This window comes from Protopterus annectens, chromosome 8.part0, assembly GCF_019279795.1.
Source record: "Protopterus annectens isolate FY-2018-M chromosome 8.part0, PAN1.0, whole genome shotgun sequence".
Lineage (NCBI taxonomy): Eukaryota > Metazoa > Chordata > Ceratodontiformes > Protopteridae > Protopterus > Protopterus annectens.
The window spans coordinates 1,477,880,850-1,477,902,085 of NC_056741.1; the positions used below are offsets into that span (position 1 = coordinate 1,477,880,850).

Here is a 21,236-nt window from a genome sequence, read left to right on the forward strand (position 1 = left end):
TTCACCTAACTGAGGAGGCCATTGCATTCTTCTTGACCAACCTCCACAATGGCGTGAGGAGAGCCCTGCATGATTGTGAGAAGAATGGAAAACACCCATGACCAAGCTGGACCAGTATAGTAAGTAAAACACTATTATGAAATGTGTTATGTAAAATTTATTTCTCTGAGCTTGGCAAATAACTGTTATGGAAATTATGATATTTTTTCATATTTTGGTAAATAACTTTGCAAGGGAACATCTGAATGTGCCAAGTAATATCTCATTTTGAAGACAGTATTGCTGGCTCTAATATGGTAAAAGAATTGTGCCAGTATGTTTGACACATGTGCAGAAATCAAAGTTTGTTTGAGACTTATGGTTATGGAAATCATGATATTTTTTCATATTTTGGTAAATAACTTTGCAAGGGAGCATCTGAATGTGCCAAGTAATATCTCATTTTGAAGACAGTATTGCTGGTTCTAATATGGTAAAAGAATTGTGCCAGTATGTTTGACACATGTGCAGATATCAAAGTTTGTTTGAGACTTATGGTTATGGAAATTATAATTTTTTCATATTTTGGTAAATAACTTTGCAAGGGAGCATATGAATGTGCTAAGTAATACCTCATTTTGAAAAGATTATTTATAGTTCTAACATGGTAAAAGAATTGTGCCAGTATGTTGTACTCATGTGCAGAAATCAAAGTTTGTTTGAGACTTATGGTTATGGAAATTATGATATTTTTTCATATTTTGGTAAATAACTTTGCAAGGGAGCATCTGAATGTGCCAAGTAATATCTCATTTTGAAGACAGTATTGCTGGTTCTAATATGGTAAAAGAATTGTGCCAGTATGTTTGACACATGTGCAGATATCAAAGTTTGTTTGAGACTTATGGTTATGGAAATTATAATTTTCTTTCATATTTTGGTAAATAACTTTGCAAGGGAGCATATGAATGTGCTAAGTAATACCTCATTTTGAAAAGATTATTTATAGTTCTAACATGGTAAAAGAATTGTGCCAGTATGTTGTACTCATGTGCAGAAATCAAAGTTTGTTTGAGACTTATGGTTATGGAAATTATGATATTTTTTCATATTTTGGTAAATAACTTTGCAAGGGAGCATCTGAATGTGCCAAGTAATATCTCATTTTGAAGACAGTATTGCTGGTTCTAATATGGTAAAAGAATTGTGCCAGTATGTTTGACACATGTGCAGAAATCAAAGTTTGTTTGAGACTTATGGTTATGGAAATTATGATATTTTTCATATTTTGGTAAATAACTTTGCAAGGGAGCATCTGAATGTGCCAAGTAATATCTCATTTTGAAAAGATTATTTATAGTTCTAACGTGGTAAAAGAATGGTACCTGTATGTTGTACTCATAGGCAGATATCAAAGTTTGTTTCTGACTTAGGTTATGGAAATTATGATTTTTTCCATATTTTGGTAAATAACTTTGCAAGGGAGCACCACATTGTGTGAAGTAATGCATCATTTTGAAGACAGTGTTACTCCTTACAACATGGTAAAAGAACTATGTCTAGGCACTGTACACACGTACAGATATTACAGTTTGTTTAGTCTTGTACAAATATGAAAATTATACATTTACAGTACTTCTCATTATTATGCCCATATCTTTGCGAGGGAGCATGGTAATCACACAAATGATGCGTCATTTTGAAGCTGACATTCAGATGCACAACTTCTACACTGATATGTAGGCTCTGTCTGTTACAGGTGATGAGATATTATGCTTTGTTTATTTATCAATTATGAGAAATAATATACTAATCATATTTCTGTGAATATCTCATGAAAGGAGTGTCACACAGTTATGGTTAAAGTATCATTTTAAAGCTGACATTCATACTAACAAATTAAATTCAAATTGTATGGGTCTGCATGGTACATAGACCAAGATATTGTGCTTTGCTTTTCCAAACAATTAAAAAATTGCACAATATCAGCATTCCTTGCCAAATATTTCATTATGACTTTGATATGCACTATCAACATTTACACTGTTGGAAAGGTCAGTGTCTGCTGAACAACTTTCGCATTTACACTTTTAGTGTAGCTCTTATAGTTAAAGAGTTATGAGCATTTGTTTTCTGTATAGTATTACAAATGGATTTTCTGAAAATGAGCTCAGGCTGCTCTGTTGTTCCTATGGTGGAATTCAGCAGGCAGCTTTTCCTGAGCTGCTCTGGAGTGAATGAGTTAAACAATCTGGTTAAAAATTCCACTGCCATTTCTCCTAAGCACCTCCATGCTTCCACTAGTATGTCATCTGGGCCAACAGCCTTTCCATTCTTCATCCTCTTCATAGCTGTCCTTACTTCCTCCTTGCTAATCTGCTTCACTTCCTGATTCACTATCCCCACATTATCCAACCTTCTCTCTCTCTCATTCTCTTCATTCATCAGCCCTTCAAAGTACTCTTTCCATCTACTCAACACACTCTCCTCACTTGTGAGTACGTTTCCCTTACTGTCCTTTATCACCCTTACCTGCTGCACATCTTTCCCAGCTCTGTTCCCTCTGTCTAGCCAATCGGTACAGGTCCTTTTCTCCCTCTTTAGTGTCCACTCTCTCATACAACTCTATATATGCCTTATCCTTAGCCTTCGCCACCTCTCTCTCTTTGCCATGCGCCTCATCTCCTTATACTCATGTCTACTTTCTTCATCTCTTTGACAATCCCACTTCTTCTTCGCCAGCCTCTTCCTCTGTATACTCTCCTGTACTTCCTCATTCCACCACCATGTCTCCTTGTTCTCCTTCCTCTGTCCAGATGTCACACCAAGCACCTTCCTAGCAGCTTCCCTTACTAGCTCTGCTGTAGTTAGCCAGCTATTCGGTAACTCTTCATTGCCTCCCAGTACCTGTCTTAACTCTTCCCTGAACTCCACCTCACAATCACCCTTTTTTAACTTCCACCATTTAATCCTTGGCACTGCGTTCACACTCCTCCTCCACTTCTTGATCACCAACATCATCCTGCAGACCACCATTCTATGCTGCTTAACTACACTTTCCCCAGTCACCACTTTACAGTCTCCAATCACCTTCAGACTGGCCCTCCTACATAGAATATAATTCACCTGTGTGCATCTTCCTCCACTCTTGTACGTCACCCTATGCTCCTCCCTCTTCTTAAAATACGTATTCACCACAGCCATGTCCATCCTTTTCGCAAAATCCACAATCATCTGACCTTCTGCATTCCTCTCCTTAACACCATACCTCCCCATCACTTCCTCATCCCCTCTGTTTACTTCACCAACATGCCCATTGAAGTCCGCTCCAATCACTAGTCTCTCACCCGTGGGTACACTCACCACCACTTCATCCAACTCACTCCAAAATTTTTCTTTCTCAACCATCGCACACCCAACTTGTGGAACATATGCACTAACAACATTCATTATTACACCATCAATTTCAAGCTTCATAAACATCACTCTATCAGGCACTCTCTTCACCTCCAAAACACTCTTGGCATATTGTTCCATTAGGATAACCCCTACCCCATTTCTTCTGCCATCCACACCATGATAGAACAATTTGAACCCGCCTCCTATACACTTGGCCTTACTTCCCTTCCACCTGGTCTCTTGTACGCACAATATATCAACCTTCCTTCTCTCCATCATATCAGCTAGCTCTCTCCCTATGCCAGTCATACTCCCAACATTCAAAGTTCCTACCCTCAGTACTACACTCCTAACCTTCCTCCTCTCTTCCTGCCTTCAGGCAAGCCTTCCCCCTCCTCTTCTTCTTCGGCTAACAGTAGCCCAATTTCCGCCAGCACCCTGTTGGCTAACAGTACTGGTGGCGGTCATTGTTAACCTGGGCCACGACCGATCCGGTATGTAATTATGAAAATTTCTCCGCATCAGTAATTTTTGGCAGAGGTTTTATGCTGGATGCCCTTCCTGACGCAACCCTCCCCATTTATCCGGGCTTGGGACCGGCACAAAGAAATGCACTGGCTTGTGCATCCCCAGTGGCTGGGTTGTAAGAAGGTATACAATAGTAAGTGGAAAAGGTTTTCGATTTAGACAGTCAACAATCACACTGATCCCTTTTCAGCTCTGATTCCCTCTATTTGGCCTTTTTAGAATCTTTATATAAGCAAGGTTCTAGTTTTGCAACCATTAAACTTCAGTTGGCGGCCATATCATTTCCAGTCAGGATTACATTCAGGGTCTGTTGCTTTTGCTAGGTTATGTAAAGCCTTCATGAAAGGAGTTTTTCTTCTGAGACCTCCTATCAAAGACCCTACTCCTCCATGAGATTTGACTCTTGTTCTGCAAGCTTTGACCCAGAGTCCTTTTGAACTGGCTAAGGATTGGGACTGGAAGGTTTTGTCATGGAAATCCATTTTTTCTTGTTGCCATTACATTGGCAAAACAGGTATCCATGTTGCAAGCACTTTCTTCCAAGCACCCCTACATCATTTTGCAGAAGGATAGGGTTTCACTTAGTACTAACCTTTCTTTCATGCTGAAAGTGGCTACCTCTACCAGTATAAATGAATGCATTCAATTGCCTGTGTTCTTTCCTAATTATTCTAACAAAGGAGAATACCTTTTACATTCCTTGGATGTTCACAGGCAGCTCTGCTCTACCTCCATAGGACAAAGCAGTTCAGAAAGTTGGAAAAGTTATTTGTTTCTTTTTCTCCTAATTCGTAAAGGTCAGGCTGTTTTAAAAGTGACAGCAGCAAAGTGGATTACTAACGGTATTTCTTTTGTTTATGAAAAGAATGGTTGGCAGTTGCCTGGTCCTCCAAAAGCTCATTTGACAAGGTCCATTGCTGTGTCAGTTGCTTTTTCATCTAGGATTCCCATTGATGACGTTTGTGCTGCAGCCACTTAGTCTAACTCTCATACCTTCGTATCTCACTATAAATTAGATGTTGTATCTAGGAGCAGGACATCCTTTGGTTTATCAGTGCTCTGGGATATCCTTCCTTGAGACCGTCCAAGAAATAATGTAGCTGGGGACTCTGACCCATACGTGAAGCAGAATGAGAGGGGCAACATCAGATTTATTAGTTATGTACTTACCATAACTTGCTACCTGTGTTGTCCTCTTCTCATTCTGCTTCACCTTCCTGCCCGGCCAACCCCCTCCAAATTAGATGTGGTTCTAGAGAATCTAGAATAGTCTCAGTTGGAACCTTGCTTCCAGGTTGAGCTCCTGGTTATCTTTTCTTTCCTTTTTTGCTTATAGGGGCAGCAAACCCGATCTGAGGAGGTTGGGCTAGAGGTAGAGGATTATGGGTGAGGGAGGAGTTTGAGCTTGGAAGCAAAAGTCTGTGGGAGGTGGCCGAATTGGATCCAAGACCTATACGTGAAGCAGAATAAGAAGAGGACAACATAGATACCAAGTTAGGGTAAGTACATAACTAACAATTTCAGCATTTTCATGTCAAAGTGTTTTTGAAAGGACTTTTGCTTAAGATGCTGCCAAGAAAACTGGTGGCCTCTCCCTAGGATTTTAATTTTGTATTAGAGAAGCTAACATTTGCTCAGTTTGAACCAGCTAATCTTGCTGACTTGAGATTCTTAACATGGACAGCAGTTCTACTGATTACTCTGACCTCTGCAAGAAGGGTGTCTGAGTTGCAAGCTCCTATAGTGAATCAGATGCATCTCATTTTCTATAGGGACAAGGGTTTCTTTGAGAACTAACCCTGCTTGAAATGATATCCAAGTCTACTTTAAGCTGAACTATACATCTCCCTGTTTTCTTTCATGAACCTAAAAATGAGGGTGAAAGGGCACTCCATACATTGGATGTCCACAGACAACTCCAGTACTATCTTGATAGAATTACATCTTTCAGATCATCAAATTAATTGTTCATTTCTTATGAAGGTAAGAAGAAGGGACAGCCTGTGTCAAGACTATTTCCAAATGGCTGTCTAAGGCTGATAACTTTTGTTATACTCACCACAGCAAAACTTTGCCAGGTAGGCTCCCCTTGTTTTTTGATGTGTTGTTTATGCCATGGTATGGAAATTCATTTTTTATTTTTCCTAGCATTGTCCTTTCAAGGTTCAGCTTCCTGCAAAACTATGCCAGGTAAGCTCCCCCTTGTTTTTTGATGTGGTGTTTATGCCATTGTATGGAATTTTATTTTTTTATTTTTTCCTAGCATTGTTCTTTCAGGGTTCAGCCTCCTTCTCTCTGTTAGCATGAAAACTCTGAAGGGTTTGGTGCCCAAACTTTTCTTTTTAGTTAGCTGAGTTCGAGCTGACTGATGGTTTGGGTACATGGAAGGTGCACCAAAGCTTTGGAGGCTTGTTGGCTGTTCAATCCTTGCAGGATATAACCCATATAGCTATAGCAACTGCAGCAGTGAACATTCAAACATCTACTGTTATGATAAGTTTACTTACACCACTGTACTTTATGTGATTTAATGTGTAAACTACTTCCCCCAATTAAATGGTATAATAGAAGAAATTCAGTCTTCGTGATGAAATTGTCATAGTAGCAACTCTCAATCAAGCCATTTATCTGCCAGTTTTTTTTACTCAGATGACTAGAATGATAGAATATAATTTCAGTTTGCTGGATGTAAACAGACAACTTGGGTATGATAAGACTGCCAATAATTCAGAAAGGCTGGTTTAGCCCACTTTAGAGCCTTTATACCGTAAAAACAACATGGTACAACAAGAGCTCATTCTGCTATTAAGACAGTTGACTTGATGTTGTCAATTTTCATTTTGTTCTCAACTGATAGGTTCGGATCTGATCCTCGGATCTGACTCTGCGATTACTAAAGCTTGTGGTAACCAAAAACTGTTGAGCTTCTCCCTAACCCATAGTGCACCAAACACAAGTTACCTCAAATCTCGTTTGCTTATTTCAGTGAAAGATATGGTTGAGCATGCTCTTGAGCTTTTTTGAGATAAGTTATTATTATTGGGTCCCTATTAAATTATCGAAAAGACTGTTCAGTGAACAGCATTTTCGGTGCTGTTACATCAAACATGCCGTTCGCCGAACTGTTCATAGTGAGATCGTGATACAGGGAGGATTGGGAAATTTGCCCTTTCCTCACTGTAGTGTGATCTTGGAGTTGGTATATATAATTAGCGGGGGAAATCGATGAATGGTATTTTCGATGAAATGCCGTTTGTTCACAGGACCTTTTGATAATGTAATATAGACCCATTGTTATTATCTTCTATCTTCCTGTATTGTCTAATATTTTCTAATATTTATATATTACTTGTCCCTTACCTTCATACGGCATTGTATTTGTTGTTACCATAGTTGGTAAAATTTGATCTGATGATGTAAATCTTTATTCATTCCTTACTTATAGGACTTCGGTTCTGACCACGGAACTGACTTGGCCAATATATAAGCACGTGCCAGCCAAAAGCTCTCGAACTAAGTCCTACCCATAGTGTCCCTCTTTTCCTCTCTTTAGATCCAGTTTGCCGTGTACTTTTCAAGACGTACCAAGCCAGCTCTCTCATGTAAAATATTTTGGATATTTTCTCTTATTAAGCCTGTATAGTCTTTGTTTTTCTCTTAGAATAGTTTTCTTCTGCTTATATTACATCTGCAGTCTTTTTCCTACCCTGTTTGTGGTAATCTTTGTACCATTGTTGGTACAGCCCCTCCCTTACCCTTGTGGTAATCTATTATACCATCGTTGATATTCCCTTTCCTTCTAGTCTCCCTTTTCTATAAAAAAAAAAAAAAAAAAGAAGAAAAACCTTCTCTTTACAGTATTGTTAAATATTTCTCTGACTGTTAGACTACTGTCTTTTTGCTGTGCCTATTTTTTTCTGTGACTCAACATGGCTGACAAAAGAGGGACGACTGGGTTCAAGCAGTGTGACAAGTGTGGACGAAAGATGCGTAACTCGGACTGGCATCTTTGTGCGTCTACTGACCTGGAGTTCCTCATCTCCAGATCCAGCCTCCTTGTGACATATGTAAAAACTTTAGAACTGATGTTATTAATCTTCTTTCCATTCATCACTGATGGGTTCGGTTCCGAGCCCTTGGAACCGAGTCTACCTATTACCAAGTTCGCACCAACCAAAAAAACTCTCTAGCTAAGCTTCTACCCAAAATGCCCTTTCCCCTGTTACTTCAGATCTCGTTTGCCACATAGTCATAAAGATGCGTTTCAGCCGAGCTCTCAGCTAAGTGAAAACATTTTTGATATTTTGTGTGAAAAACTCTCTTGAGATTTCTTCCTTTGAGTGTTAGCCTTTCTTGTGTTAAATTACAGTTAGATCTTGTTCTCTCTTCTTCCTTTCTCTACCCGTTGGTAAACTTTCAAGTACCATTGTTGCTACGGTCCTCTCTCTTTACCCTTGTGGTGTTCTTCCAGTACCATAGTTGGTATTTATTTTTCCTTCCTCACTTACTAGTGCCTTTCATAGTAAGTTTCTGTTATATGTGTATCTAATTACTGTGTGCTTTTTGAACTCTGTGTGAATTGCTAAAGCAGACTTGTTTCGATTTGATTTTGAAGTGCTAGCCTGTTGTGTCTCTCTTTCAAGATGTCGGATAAGAAGGGTACTTCAGGTTTTAAGCATTGTACTTCATATAATGGCAAGTTACCTAATAGTGACTCTCACGATGATTGTGTGTATTGCTTGGGGGTGCCCCATCTTTTGGTGCAACCTCCCTGTGGCATTTGTCAAAGTTTCTATAAGCGCACTCGACAAGCACAAGAATAAATTGATTCAGAAAGGGTTACTTCAGTCTCCCTTTTCAGAGGCCATTTCTGTGATGGAGGTCTCAACCCCTCCTACTATAGAGAAAAAGAGGTCCCACTCGGTTCCCTCTTCACCCTTGGGTGATCAGGGTAAGCCTGTGAAAACAAAAGTTCCTAAGTTGTCCTCTGAGCATAAATCGGTCTCGTCGGCACAGTCCTTGGCTCCGAGCTCTTCGAAACTTACGATATAGGTGCCAGCTTCGGTTCCGATTCTGCCTGTGATCACTTTGGTTCAGTGCATTCCTTTGATGCCTGCTCTACCACTACACAGACTTCAAAAAATAAGATCTCAGCTTCAGATAATACTTTCTCGAAATATTGTCCCTATGCGAAATGTCCTGCAACTGTTGGGCTCCATGGCAGCCGCAGTCTCACTGGTTACACTAGCAAGGTTTTATGAGCCTACTCCAATGGCTACTATCATCTCAGTGGTCTTTCCTAGCACAACCAATATCTTACCCGATCTGCCTTACAAAGCATTGCAAACAGGATCTAAGTTGGTGGATGAAGCCAGAAGAGGATTTGTGGTGTCAACCCTTTTTCCCTGCCCTACCCAAGGGCACATTGACCACATGCACTTCCCTGATGGTGTGTGGGGGGGGGGGACTTTCAAGGAAAGGTCGCCCAAGGCACTTGGTTTCCCTTAGAGACCAATCTGCATATCAGTGTCCTTGAACTGAGGGCAGTTCTCTTAGCATTGCAAGCATTCCAAACAACCTTTCTATTCGGGACAATTGCTATCCGGTCAGACAATATGTCAGTAGTGTGGTCCATCAACAAGTATGGGGGAACCAGATCCTACCCCTTATGTCAGGAAGTGTGGCAATGGGTGATAGCTTCCAACCGTATTCTACTAGCAGTGCACAATCCCAGGAGTTCCAGTCTGATTGCAGACAAACTGAGCAGGAACATTCTGATGCCTCACGAGTGGTCTCTCAACCCAATAATAGCAACTCAAATTTTACGTCGTTGGGGCCTGCCTTGCTGCAATCTTTTTGCCTCTCCCATGAGCTATAAATGCAGCATCTTCTTTGCCCTGACCCCCCCCCCAGGGGGAGTCTCCGAGAGATGCTCTGACTTACGATTGGCCCCTGGGTCTACTGTATGCCTTTCCTTCTATTCCCCTCATCCGGCAGTTCTTGAAGAAAGCACAACAACTGAAAAGCAAGGTTATCCTCATTGCCCCGTATTGGCCCCATCAAGTTTGGTTCTCCTTCCTATGGGCTCACATGGTTCACCGCCCTTGGATCCTGGACTCAACCCCAGGACTGTTTTCTCACCCACAGGGGCTAGTCCACCCCAGCCTTCACAGCCTCAAGCTGACGGATTGATTTCTCCACTTCCACTGATTGCCAGGCAAATAAACCTATCTTCCCATTCTGAAAGATCCTTCTGGCTTCCCATAAACCCTCCAGCAGAAAACTCTGCCACCGCAAATGGGCCAGGTTTGTTGTTTGGGCTAAACAACAAGGACTAGACCCCTTCTCCGTTGCCAGTCCATACAGTTTTGGAGTACCTGTCTACCCTTCTCCATGCAGGAGCCTCAGCCGTAGCTATTACAGTGCACCTAGTAGCTATTGACAATTTTCATAACAGTTCTAACGACTTTTCACTTATGTCCCACCATCTTTGCAAGACTTTTATGAAAGGAGTTATACACCTCAGACTACCTATTAAAAACCCAACTGAACTTTGGAATTTGACTTTGGTCCTACAAACTTTGACCTGTTCATCCTTTGAATCTTCTGCTACATGCGACATAAAGTTCTTATCTTGGAAAACCCTATTCTTGGTAGCCATCACCTCAGCTAGGAGAGTCTCAGAATTGCAGGCTTTGAATGTTAACCATTCGTATTTGATTTTTCACAAGGAAAGAGTATTACTTTGCACTAACCCTTCCTTTCTACCCAAAGTTATCTTGAATTCAAGCCCAAACCAGTCCATTGTTTTACCAGTTTTTTTTCCAAATATCTCTAACAAAGGTGAACACCAGTTGCACACGCTGGATGTGCATAGGCAACTATGTTTTTATTTAGACAGAACTAAATCTTTCAGAAAGTCGGACCAGCTCTTCATAGCTTTCTCAGGCTCCAGATTTGGCAAAGCTGTATCAAAAGTTACCTTGTCAAAATGGTTGAGATTGCATTACCTGTATTTGTCAACTAAACAAATTAACTTTGCCTTCTAGAGTCAAGGCTCATTCCACCAGGTCTGTGTCCACTTCGGTGTCTTTTCATTCCAGAGCTTCTATGGATGACATCTGCTCAGCGGTCACTTGGGCCAACCCCCCATACCTTTATCATGCATTACAAATTGGATACGGCCTAAAGAGGAAGGGCATCTTTGGCTCAATGGTGCTCAAGAATGTCCTTCCATAAGGCCAACCAGGTTACAGGTAGCTGGGGATTTGGTCCTATCAGTAAGGAATGAATGAAGATTTACAACATCAGATAAAGAAATTATGTCATACCATAACGTTCCATCTGTGTTGTAGATCTTCATTCATTCCTTATGTCCCACCCTCCTTCCCCCTGCCTAAAGACTCCTGGGGATCCTTTGGCCCTATTGGCCTGATAAGGTATCTCCTCAGATAGGACTTTCTTATCTCTATTGTTTCTATTGTCTCTATACTGGGCAGGCAAACTCTGTCTGAAGAAAGGAGAAGAGGGTCACTATGGGTAGGACTTAGCTTAAGAGTGTTTGGCTGGAGCGAGGTTGTATATTGGCTAAGTCGGTTCTGAGGTCAGAACCGAAGTCCTATCAGTAAGGAATGACTGAAGATCTACAACACAGATGGAACGTTATGGTAAGACATACCTTCTTTTTTCTTTATCTTTGCCTTTTGTACTTAGCATACTTTTTAATTTACTAATGTTAGCAATTTCCTTTCTACACTTAGTGTAGCTCTTTTTTTTTACCACCACTGGTAGTTTTTCCTTCTTCTTTTTTGCTTCCAAAAAAAAAAATCCTGTTCTTACTTAAATTTCCTTCCTATAGTTTGGTATTATGGCAGAAAAAGATCCCGCTGGGTTTAAAAAGTGTGTTAAGTGCAGGTACAAACTACCAATGTCTAATATCCACACTGTGTGTGTATTTACTGACTTGGGTCTTTACATCTCCAAGAAGATTGAACAATCTGCCATGTGTTTAATCTCAGGGTTTTGGTAGAAAGAAAGAATAAACTTATACTGAAAGGCTTATTACCATCTGCTTTTGGAGAGGCAGTATCTGGGGCTCAGTCCCCCCAAAATATTGTCAAAGCCTTTGTCTCCAAAACCATCCACCTCATCTTTCCCATTTTTGGAGCCATCAAGGAAAATGCTTAAGTTAGATCTGGTTAGATCCAAGAGTTCGTTTTCCTTGGATCCGAAAAAGAAAAATGTTATGGGCCCGACCACCTCAGATCCAACTGCCTCAGCTCTTATATATATATATATCTACCCGGGACAAGATACTCTCAGTCCATGGATCCGGTGCCTCCAAAGCTGGCAGAATGGCTAGATCCTACCCCCTTGGATCTTCAACCTTCTATCTTGATGTCTCTGTGCTTGGAGCCTCATAACTCTTAAAAACAGGGACAGCCAGTCCGAGAACTGCAAGGCTTCCCAGTAGGGTGTTATAGTTTCTCCTGATAGCTCCCCAGAGCATCCCACTGAGGAGGTCCATCAGAAAAAGTGCAAGAGGAAGCACTTGGACTGCCCTTAAGAGTCAGCCATGGAAGATATGGACTTCAAGTGAAAATGAAGGGTCCCCACTGTCACTTCCAGAAGATGTCTCTTTTGGAGACATCCTTGAGATCTTAAAACAGAGAGGTGGTTGGATGTCCAGCATTCCTTCATCTGAGGAGTCAGTATTTCTGGAAGCTTTCGATACTGGCTCATCTACCTCCTGTGTTACTCTGCTCACCGATGAGCTTATTGAATTGGTCTCTCGGCAGGCATGGAAGGAACCTGATACAGTTGAACCCATACCCAGGAGACCAGACAGGATTATGGCACCACCTTTGGATGAGCAGTTTTGGGGTAAAGGGGTGCCCATTGATGCCATAGTTGTGGTGGTGGCCATCAAAAAGGAACTTGTTGAGAGTTCCACTGCTCATCCCCCTAACAGGTAGTCTAGGGTGATGGACAGGTTTGGGAAATGTGTCAGTGCTTCAGCAACCTTCACCTTAAGATCACCAAATTATATGGCACATTTTACAAGGCTACAGAGGGATTTGATTAAAGAATTCTCAAACACCCTCTCAGGATCCGTTTCTGCATGGTCCATTCATCCGTGACTTTTCAGTTGGTTAACGTTCAGTCTGTTTTGAATTCATCCATGAAGCTCATTTTGCATGCATCCGAAGGAACCTCAAGAACAGTGGTTTCAGGCACTTCCATCAGGAGATGTGCCTCGATGCACTTATGTGATTTTGTGAGGCCCTTCAAATCTTCGTTCATCAATCTTCCTTTTGACGGCATGTCTTTGTTTGATCCCAAAGTGAAGGGCACATTATCTAGGTGTGAGAAGGATGGAAAGACCCTGTCTGCAGTGAGGGTATGTTTTTCGACCCCTCAGAGTTTTTTTTTCTAGAAATCAATAAGGTGGATAGAAGATGTGGTTCAGGAAATCCAAGGGTCCTTTCCAGGGCACATATGGAGACACTTCCTCCAGGGGCAAAGGAGGGAACTCTTAACAGTAGACACTGCCCTCATGGCAGAGGAAGCCCGCAAAACCAGGGGTACAGAGATTCTTCACTGCACAAACCCCTACCAGCGCTCCTGAAAGGAGGCATGATTGTCCACCTCTGGAGGCAATCAGGGGTCGATTATCCCTGCACCAGAAAGATACTTGTGTGCAGGGGTTATTTACAGAGGATATATTATACCCTTTACCCTTCCATCTCCAATCTCAAAGAAAATTCCCAGTGTTCCACCCAATCAGAGGGAAGAAGTAGCAATTCTAATATAAAATCTGAAAGAAAAAAGAGTCATCCAAGAGATCCCACTAGACCAGACAGAATCCAGAACTCACTCATGGTTCTTTTAGTGCCAAAGAAAGCAGAGAACTAGAGACTAATTTTTTATCTCAGCAACTTGAACAAGTCAGTTTGACACACCAAGTTTCAGATGGTCATGGTTCAGTCCATGCTCCCTTTTCTGGGCAAGGATGACTGGATGTGCTCAACAGACCTTCAGAATGTTTACTGTCACATAAAGATGAACAAATGATCCCAAAGGTATTTACACTTCCAGCTGGGAGCTAGTCATTACCAATTCAGAATTCTGTCCTTGGTCTCACCACAGCCCCCAGGGTGTTCAACAAGTGTATGGCAGTAGTAGCAGCTCACTTGAGATTGCAGGGATTCAGGGTGTTTTTATATGTAGACGACTGACTTATTACCTCCCCAACCAAGCATCAATTGATTTGGGCAAAAGATCAGGTTATTCAGACTTGTTCTCATCTGGGAATAACTATAAACTCTGACAAGTCTCAATTGGAACCTACCAAAAATTTGGAATTCATAGCAGCTTTCAACACAAAGTCAATGATAGCTTCACTGCCTCCTTCAAGGGTTCAAACTATAAGCTCACACGTCAGAAAAGTAATCTGCAGTACCACAATTTCAACCTGCTTGGTCCTTCAAGCTCTAGGATCAATGCTAGCACCAATAACACTAGTATCTTTAGCCAGGTTTTACATGAGGATTGTCCAGTGGATGCTAGCAACAGAATGGTCGATTCTTTACTATCCCCTGTCAACTCTGATACAAATCACCCAGATATGCAAGAGTGATCTCAGATTATGGATTCAGTCATATCAGTTTCTACAAGGCTGTTTGTTCCCCCTCACCCCAAGGCTGTAGTGACCACGGATGCTTCCCAATGGAGTGGGAGGAGGAGTTATTTCTAGGGAAAACAGTCCAAGGCCCTTGTTTCCCCAAAGAGGCCAACTTGCATATCAATGTCCTAGAGAGGAGAGCAGTGCTTTTACCATTGCAGGCCTTTCAAGATGCTCTTCCTTCAGGAATGATTGCAAGTCAAATGGACAATATGTCAGTAGACTGGTACATCAACAAACAAGGAGGGACCAGATCATACCCCTTGTGTCAAAAAGCACTCAGAGTGTGACATTGAGTGATCTCATACAACCACTTATCTCATAGCAACCCTCATTCTGGGGAAGTCCAGCATGATAGCATCAAACTTGAGCAGGTCCATTCTTCTACTTCACGAGTGATCTCTTAACAGGAACATGACAAAAATGATTTTTCATCAGTGGGGCCATCCTTGCTGTGATCTTTTTGCTTAAACAGCAAGTGCAGCAGCTACTTTGCCCTAATCCTCCCACAGGGGGAAATCATCAAGGGATGCTCTACTTCACGATTGCCCCCTCCCCCCATCTACTTTATACCTATCGATCAATCCCATTAATTCCAAAATTTCTACATAAAGCTGTCAGGTTGAAGAGCAAAGTCATCCTCATTGCGCCATACTGGCCTTGACGATTTTGTTTTCTTTCTTTTGGATTCACTCACTTCATCAACCTTTGTTCCTGGATTCGACTCCAGACCTCCTGTCTAACCTGATGGGCATGATCCATCCCAACAACTCAAATTTGAGGCCGATGGCCTGGTTTCTCCAATTTTATTAATAGCCAGACAACTGATGCTCTCTTCTCCTGTCTGACATATTCTTTTATCTTCCCGTAAACCTTCAATAAGAAAACTTTATACAAGTAAATGGAAAAAATTTGTTTATTGTGCACAACATAATCTTGTTGAACCATTTCCAGCTCCTATACATAGCATGCCTGAGTTTTTAGCCTTACTTTTTAATGAAGGAGGTAGTTCCTCAACCATTAATGTTCACTTAGCAGCGATATCAACTTTTCATACTGGATTTTAAGGTTTTTCAGTAGCCTGTCACAAATTGTGCAGAACTTTCTTGCAAGGCACTCTAATTTTGAGACCTTTGTTTAAGGACCCTACTCCCCCATGGGATCTCAGTCTGGTACTGCAAACTCTAATACATTCCCCCTTTGAACCAGCAGCTAAATGTGCCCTTAAGTATTTTACTTGGAAAACAGTTCTTCTAGTAGCCATTACCTCTGCTAGAAGAATTTCAGAGATTCAAGCCTTGTCTTCAGAACCTCCATACTTGATCTTTCATAAGGATAGCATGACACTATGAACTAATGCCTCTTTTCTTCCTTCCCAAAGTGTTGTTAGAATCTAATATCAATCCATTAATTTGCCAGTATTCATTTATTAGATGTTCACAGACAATTGCATTTTTACCACAATAGAGCAAAAGATATCAGGAAAACAGAGCAGTTGTTTGTTTCCTTTGCAGAATTGAAGTTGGGCAAACCGGGCACAGAGGTAACTTTAGCCAGATGGCTAAGTGATTGTATTTCATTCGTCAATAGCAAATTGGGTATTACCTTTACCACAACAGTTACAAGCTCATTCAACTAGGTCTGTGGCAACTTCTTCAGCTTTTCTTTCCAGAGCGTCAGTGGGCAACATATGTTCAGCAGCAACTTGGTCTACTTTTATTAGTAATTACAAGTTGGATCTGGTCTCCAGGAGTATACCATCATTTGGTTCAAATGTGCTCAAGAATATCCTTCCTTAGAGACCACCAAGAATTATAGGTAGCTGGGGACTCTGACATTTACAATATCATATAAAGAGGTTATGTACTTACCATAACGTTCCAGCTGTGTTGTCCATTTTCATTCTTCCTGAACTCCCCTTCCGCCAGCCCCCATCCTTTCTGTTTGTAGGTTCATAGATTCATAGGTGTGTACTAGGCTAATGACCCTGGAGCCTTTGCAAGCCTAGCCCATAGGATTACCCTGGCATCGTGCCACCCTACCTTAGTTCCCAGTGCATCTGTCGAGTAAAGCCACTGGAGTGATCCCTGGGCCGAATTTTCTATTTCCCATCCACTCATCAAGATTTCTCTTAAAGAGGGCCAGTGAAGGTGCTCTACTTGACATGTATGGGAAGTCTCTTCCATAGCATGAAAAGTCTCTGGGTTATGAACATGTCCCTCCTGCATGTTCTGTTGATTGTGGTAATGAGGTTGAGGTCTCTGGAGTGTGTGTTGTGGTGGGATTGCGATTTTAAATGTAGCGTTTCTGACAGAGCTGGGTCAGACATGGGTTTGTAAGGCAAGCAGAGATCGCCTCTTCACAACTTCTGGAAGAATGAGCTGTTAGAGGGACATCATTTTCCTTGATATTGAGCTCTAGATGTAGTTTCTTTCTGTACTGAGCATGTGCAATTTTACATCTCCTATATTTATGCATATTAAGCATTTTCTTTCTGGTAAGTCAGCAAGCAAGATCTGAGGTAACTTGGGGTTGGTGCATTATAGGTAAGGAAGGAGCTTGAGAGTTCTTGGTTACCACTAGCTTTAGCAATGGCCAAGTTGGATCGGAGGATCAGATCCGAATCCATCAGTTGTGGAAGAATGAAAATGGACAACACAGATGGAACGTTATGGTAATTACATAACTTCTCTTTTCTGTACCTTATCTCAGAAGTATTTTTGCACAAGCCATTTTAGAAACAGCTACATGGCCTACTATACACAACGTTATAAACTCCTGCAAATTACATGTGGGAACATGTTTCAGCAGACTCTTGTTTTACAAGTCCTCAGTCACTGGACCACAGAGAATAAATAAAACTCAGTGTGCGTACTGCTGTTATTGATAAGATATGTGGAGCTTTGTTGTTCTGTGTTGCTGGCTCATGTGATTGTCGACTGGTTTTGAGGAAAGAGGAGTAAAGGAGGAAGGAAATTTTATTCTCATTTTGATTTTTGAACTGTGGTTGCTGATTGACAGTACTCTTTTCTGCAGCAGAATCCTCGAAATGGAGGGCAAGAACAAAGTTTTTTGACCTTTGAACTTATGGTATGGCAACACGCTGAGCAAACACAATTCCTGAGGCTCCATGAATCTAAAGGAAAAAATATTCTAAAAATAGAATAGTATGAAGTGTGAGAATAGAATAACTTGTGGAAATGGCAAAGATATTGTCCACAAAAGGAAAGAGAAAGAAGCAGTCAGGGAAGAAAAAAATGAGCGAAAATGCTACAGTGGGAGCAAAGGGTGAACAAGAAGTGCTGGTCATATTACCATTGGTCACTGTTGTATTTATCATTCAAACATTTACTGTTATGGTAAATTTACATACACAACTGTACTTTTCAGGGCTCCTTGCACGCAAACCTGGAAAAGAGATGCATTTTCATTCCCTTGGAATGGAACTTTCTTTTGTTTTACCACCCTTTCCACTGACATCCAGGATAATTATGAATATTCAAAATGATACCCCAAAACTCATTCTGGTGACCCCCTTTTGACCAAGTATGAACACTGGTTCTCCCTTCTTATGGAGTTGGCTAAGGACAGTTAACAAAACTTCCTCACAGACTGGATTTCTTCACACAAGACAGGAGGATTTTGATACACTCCAATATCAATCTGCTTCAACTGACTGAGTGGATAATTTAATGCTAAGACCTAAGGACATACAACAAGGACTAAAGGAGGCAAGAAAGCCTGCTGCTTTAAAATCCTATATTTGAAAGTGGAAGCAATTTTCTGTTTGTTACCTAATCAATAACCAGGGTACTCACTGGTTCTCAAATATTTGTGTGAGTTACTTTCCTTTGGCATTTCCTATTCCTCTATAAATAAGTAAGTAAATAATAAATGTGCATTTGTTTATTTATTGAATTTGTTTACTGGGATGGTCTGATCAGGTAGAAAGATGTATGCTCACATTTGTCTTGGAGGTAAAAATCTCACATGCAGACAAGGTTGTTAAGAAAACTCACACTGCATCCACCACACATAGGGTCCACCACACACACACACACACACACACACATAGACTGTCTTATAATGAGGCACTAAAAAAAAATATTTCCTAAGCATCAAAGACCTCCAAAGCCCATTAATGACAATGCCTATCCTCAGCAATATCTAAAGCACACACCAAAAGCAACATAAAACACCACACATATGCTTACACCCCTAGATTGAAGCCCATAAGGCAAACACTTTAGCCATGACTCTTGTCATACTGAACTCCATTGTATGATACACAGATACCTCACTCAACAGAATGAACAAGAAGAAGATAATGGTTAGTTGCCTGTCCAGAGCCAGGATATGCCAAGTTATGCACACACTCAAGTCACTGCATTACAGGTGCCAGTATAGTTCTACCATAGTCCATGTGGGCATTAATGGCCCGAGACATACCTCAGTGAACTATATGAAGACAGACATTATGGATCTCTCTGAATATGTGTGTCAAGACAGGAATGTGCCTTGCATTGAGCAGCATTCTACCTTCAACAAGGATGATACCGCAGTATGAACAAAAGATGACTAACTTAGTGTTTGGTATCATTCCAGTGGAGTTCAGTATTTGTCAGCATGGGAGGACACGGTTAACTAACACATGTTGCTTTACCAAGGATGGTCTGCACCTGTCTCCCCCTAGGCTTCCGAACATTGACTAAAAATGTATCCACACCCCAGAACCTTTTTTTCAGCAACACTAAACTGAAAAACTGCCGCACAGCAAACAAAACCTAAAGAAACTTAAATGTGTTGCTGATCAATGCTAGGGGCCTAAACAAGAAACTCCACACCTTACAGGGTGTCCTCGCATAGTTCAAACACAAAAAACTGTAAGCTGTAATAGATTCCCCCTCGACACAAGCATCTTGGAAGAGGGTCTTAGACAGGTGACTTGTGCCAAAGCCACAGATTAAAACTAAGTGCCATAATGTGCATTAAAGTTTCTTTTTGGAAAACAGATAACCAGATAAATTACTCCATCAATAAGACACTCCTAAGAGTTGACATGATAGTTGGAGATCTGGAAACATATGTAGACAGTAATCTAGCCTTTGACCAACAAATAGCCAAGATAGGAAGAAAATCATTCTTTGTTGCCTAACTTATAAGTAAGAGCATGGCATCCAGGTTCAAGGAGGTCATAGCACCACTTTATTTGGCCCTTATCAGACAATTCATTGAATACAGTGCCCCTTTAGGCATTTACCTGACCAGACATATGCAACAGTTGGAACACCCAGAAAGTTTTCTTACCATGAAAACCCAGGGTATGAATGCATTGTCCTGTGCATATTGCCTTAAAGCCCTATCTGTATACTCAGTCTCCTACAGGTTACTGAGAGGAAATCTATATCTGGCATACAAGGCATCCTCAGATCCAGCTGTAATGGCCCTTTTGCACATCTAAAAAATGAACAGCACCAGAACCACAAGAATTTAAATGTTGCTTGCAACATTTATTGGACATGCTGGTGAGAAAGATACATGTCTCAGAGGATCCCCACGCTCTGGAATAAGCAACCCTTTCATGTGAAGCAGAGTCCATCCTTATCCCTGTTCAAGTGTAACCTTGATCAATGGATGGGAAATTGAAAATTCACCGCCAATCTGGCCCCCATGTCTCTGATAGATAGAGGCAGACAGTAAATATACCCTAACTAACATACCCTTCACCCTACAAAATTTTTAGCAACTACCTAGGTAACATATCCCTTCAAATAAATATGCATGTTGCAAAGGGACACAAGTGAGTTGGGATGGGAACACAAATGGTTTGAGTTGCATGGCTAGGCTTATAAAGGCCTTGGCGACTGCTAGCCTAGTATAAAACTGTGGCCCTTTGGTTCTATTCTTTGGTGGATAGAGAGGTTATATAAAGAGTAGAGAGGCCCCGAAGAGAGATTGAAAGAGAAACCACCTGTAGGTTATCCCAGATGATATACAAGAGCATAGCCAGGTATTTTTAGATGATCCTTTAAGTGTTGTTGAAAGACTTGCTGTTTTGTAGTATTCTCAAAGAGAGAGAGAGATGAAATTCCAGGCTTTATAGAGTCACCAGCAGTATTGTTTGATTTAGTTACAGAAAGCAACATTTTGTCAGCAGAGCATAGTGATCTTTTGGGACTATAGAGCTGGACAGTATTGTTTAGACTGTCGTTTGTTTGGGTCATATATATGCTTATTTGTAGTGACAAGCATAGTGGGTTAAACAGCGCCTTAATTCCAGCTACTGATGTTGGCTTTAGTGTGAGGCAATGATGTGTTCCATAATAATGATTAGCAGCAAATTTTACAATTTTATTATCGCACTGGTGAAGTAAAGGAGTTGATTGGAGAACATAGCTTTCTTTGAGACTTTAAGAGAAATGACAAAACCTGATGAGATTGTAAAAAAAAAAAATCTGACCTCATAGTCTTTGTTTTCTACATTTTAACAGGTTATTGCAGGTGCTGCTGGACCTCATGGAGCGATCTGATGTAGCAGCCACCAAGACATCAGCAGTAGTTCTTCGAAACCTCACCATGGAGCCAAAGTAATGTTATAATTATTTTATGTTATACACAAGGTGTTAATGAAACAGTCTGTCTATTG

General features: G+C 41.0%; 1 protein-coding gene across 1 annotated transcript in view; it reads left to right on the forward strand.

Moving 5' to 3' along the window:
• The window catches only part of TTC12 (tetratricopeptide repeat domain 12), a 1,640,087-nt gene that overhangs the window by 873,622 nt on the left and 745,229 nt on the right, over positions 1 to 21,236 (forward strand). Inside the window, exon 13 of the mRNA XM_044081062.1 lies at positions 21,082 to 21,177. Within this exon, the coding sequence (XP_043936997.1) occupies positions 21,082 to 21,177 (96 nt within the window). The remainder of the gene's footprint in view (positions 1 to 21,081; positions 21,178 to 21,236) is intronic.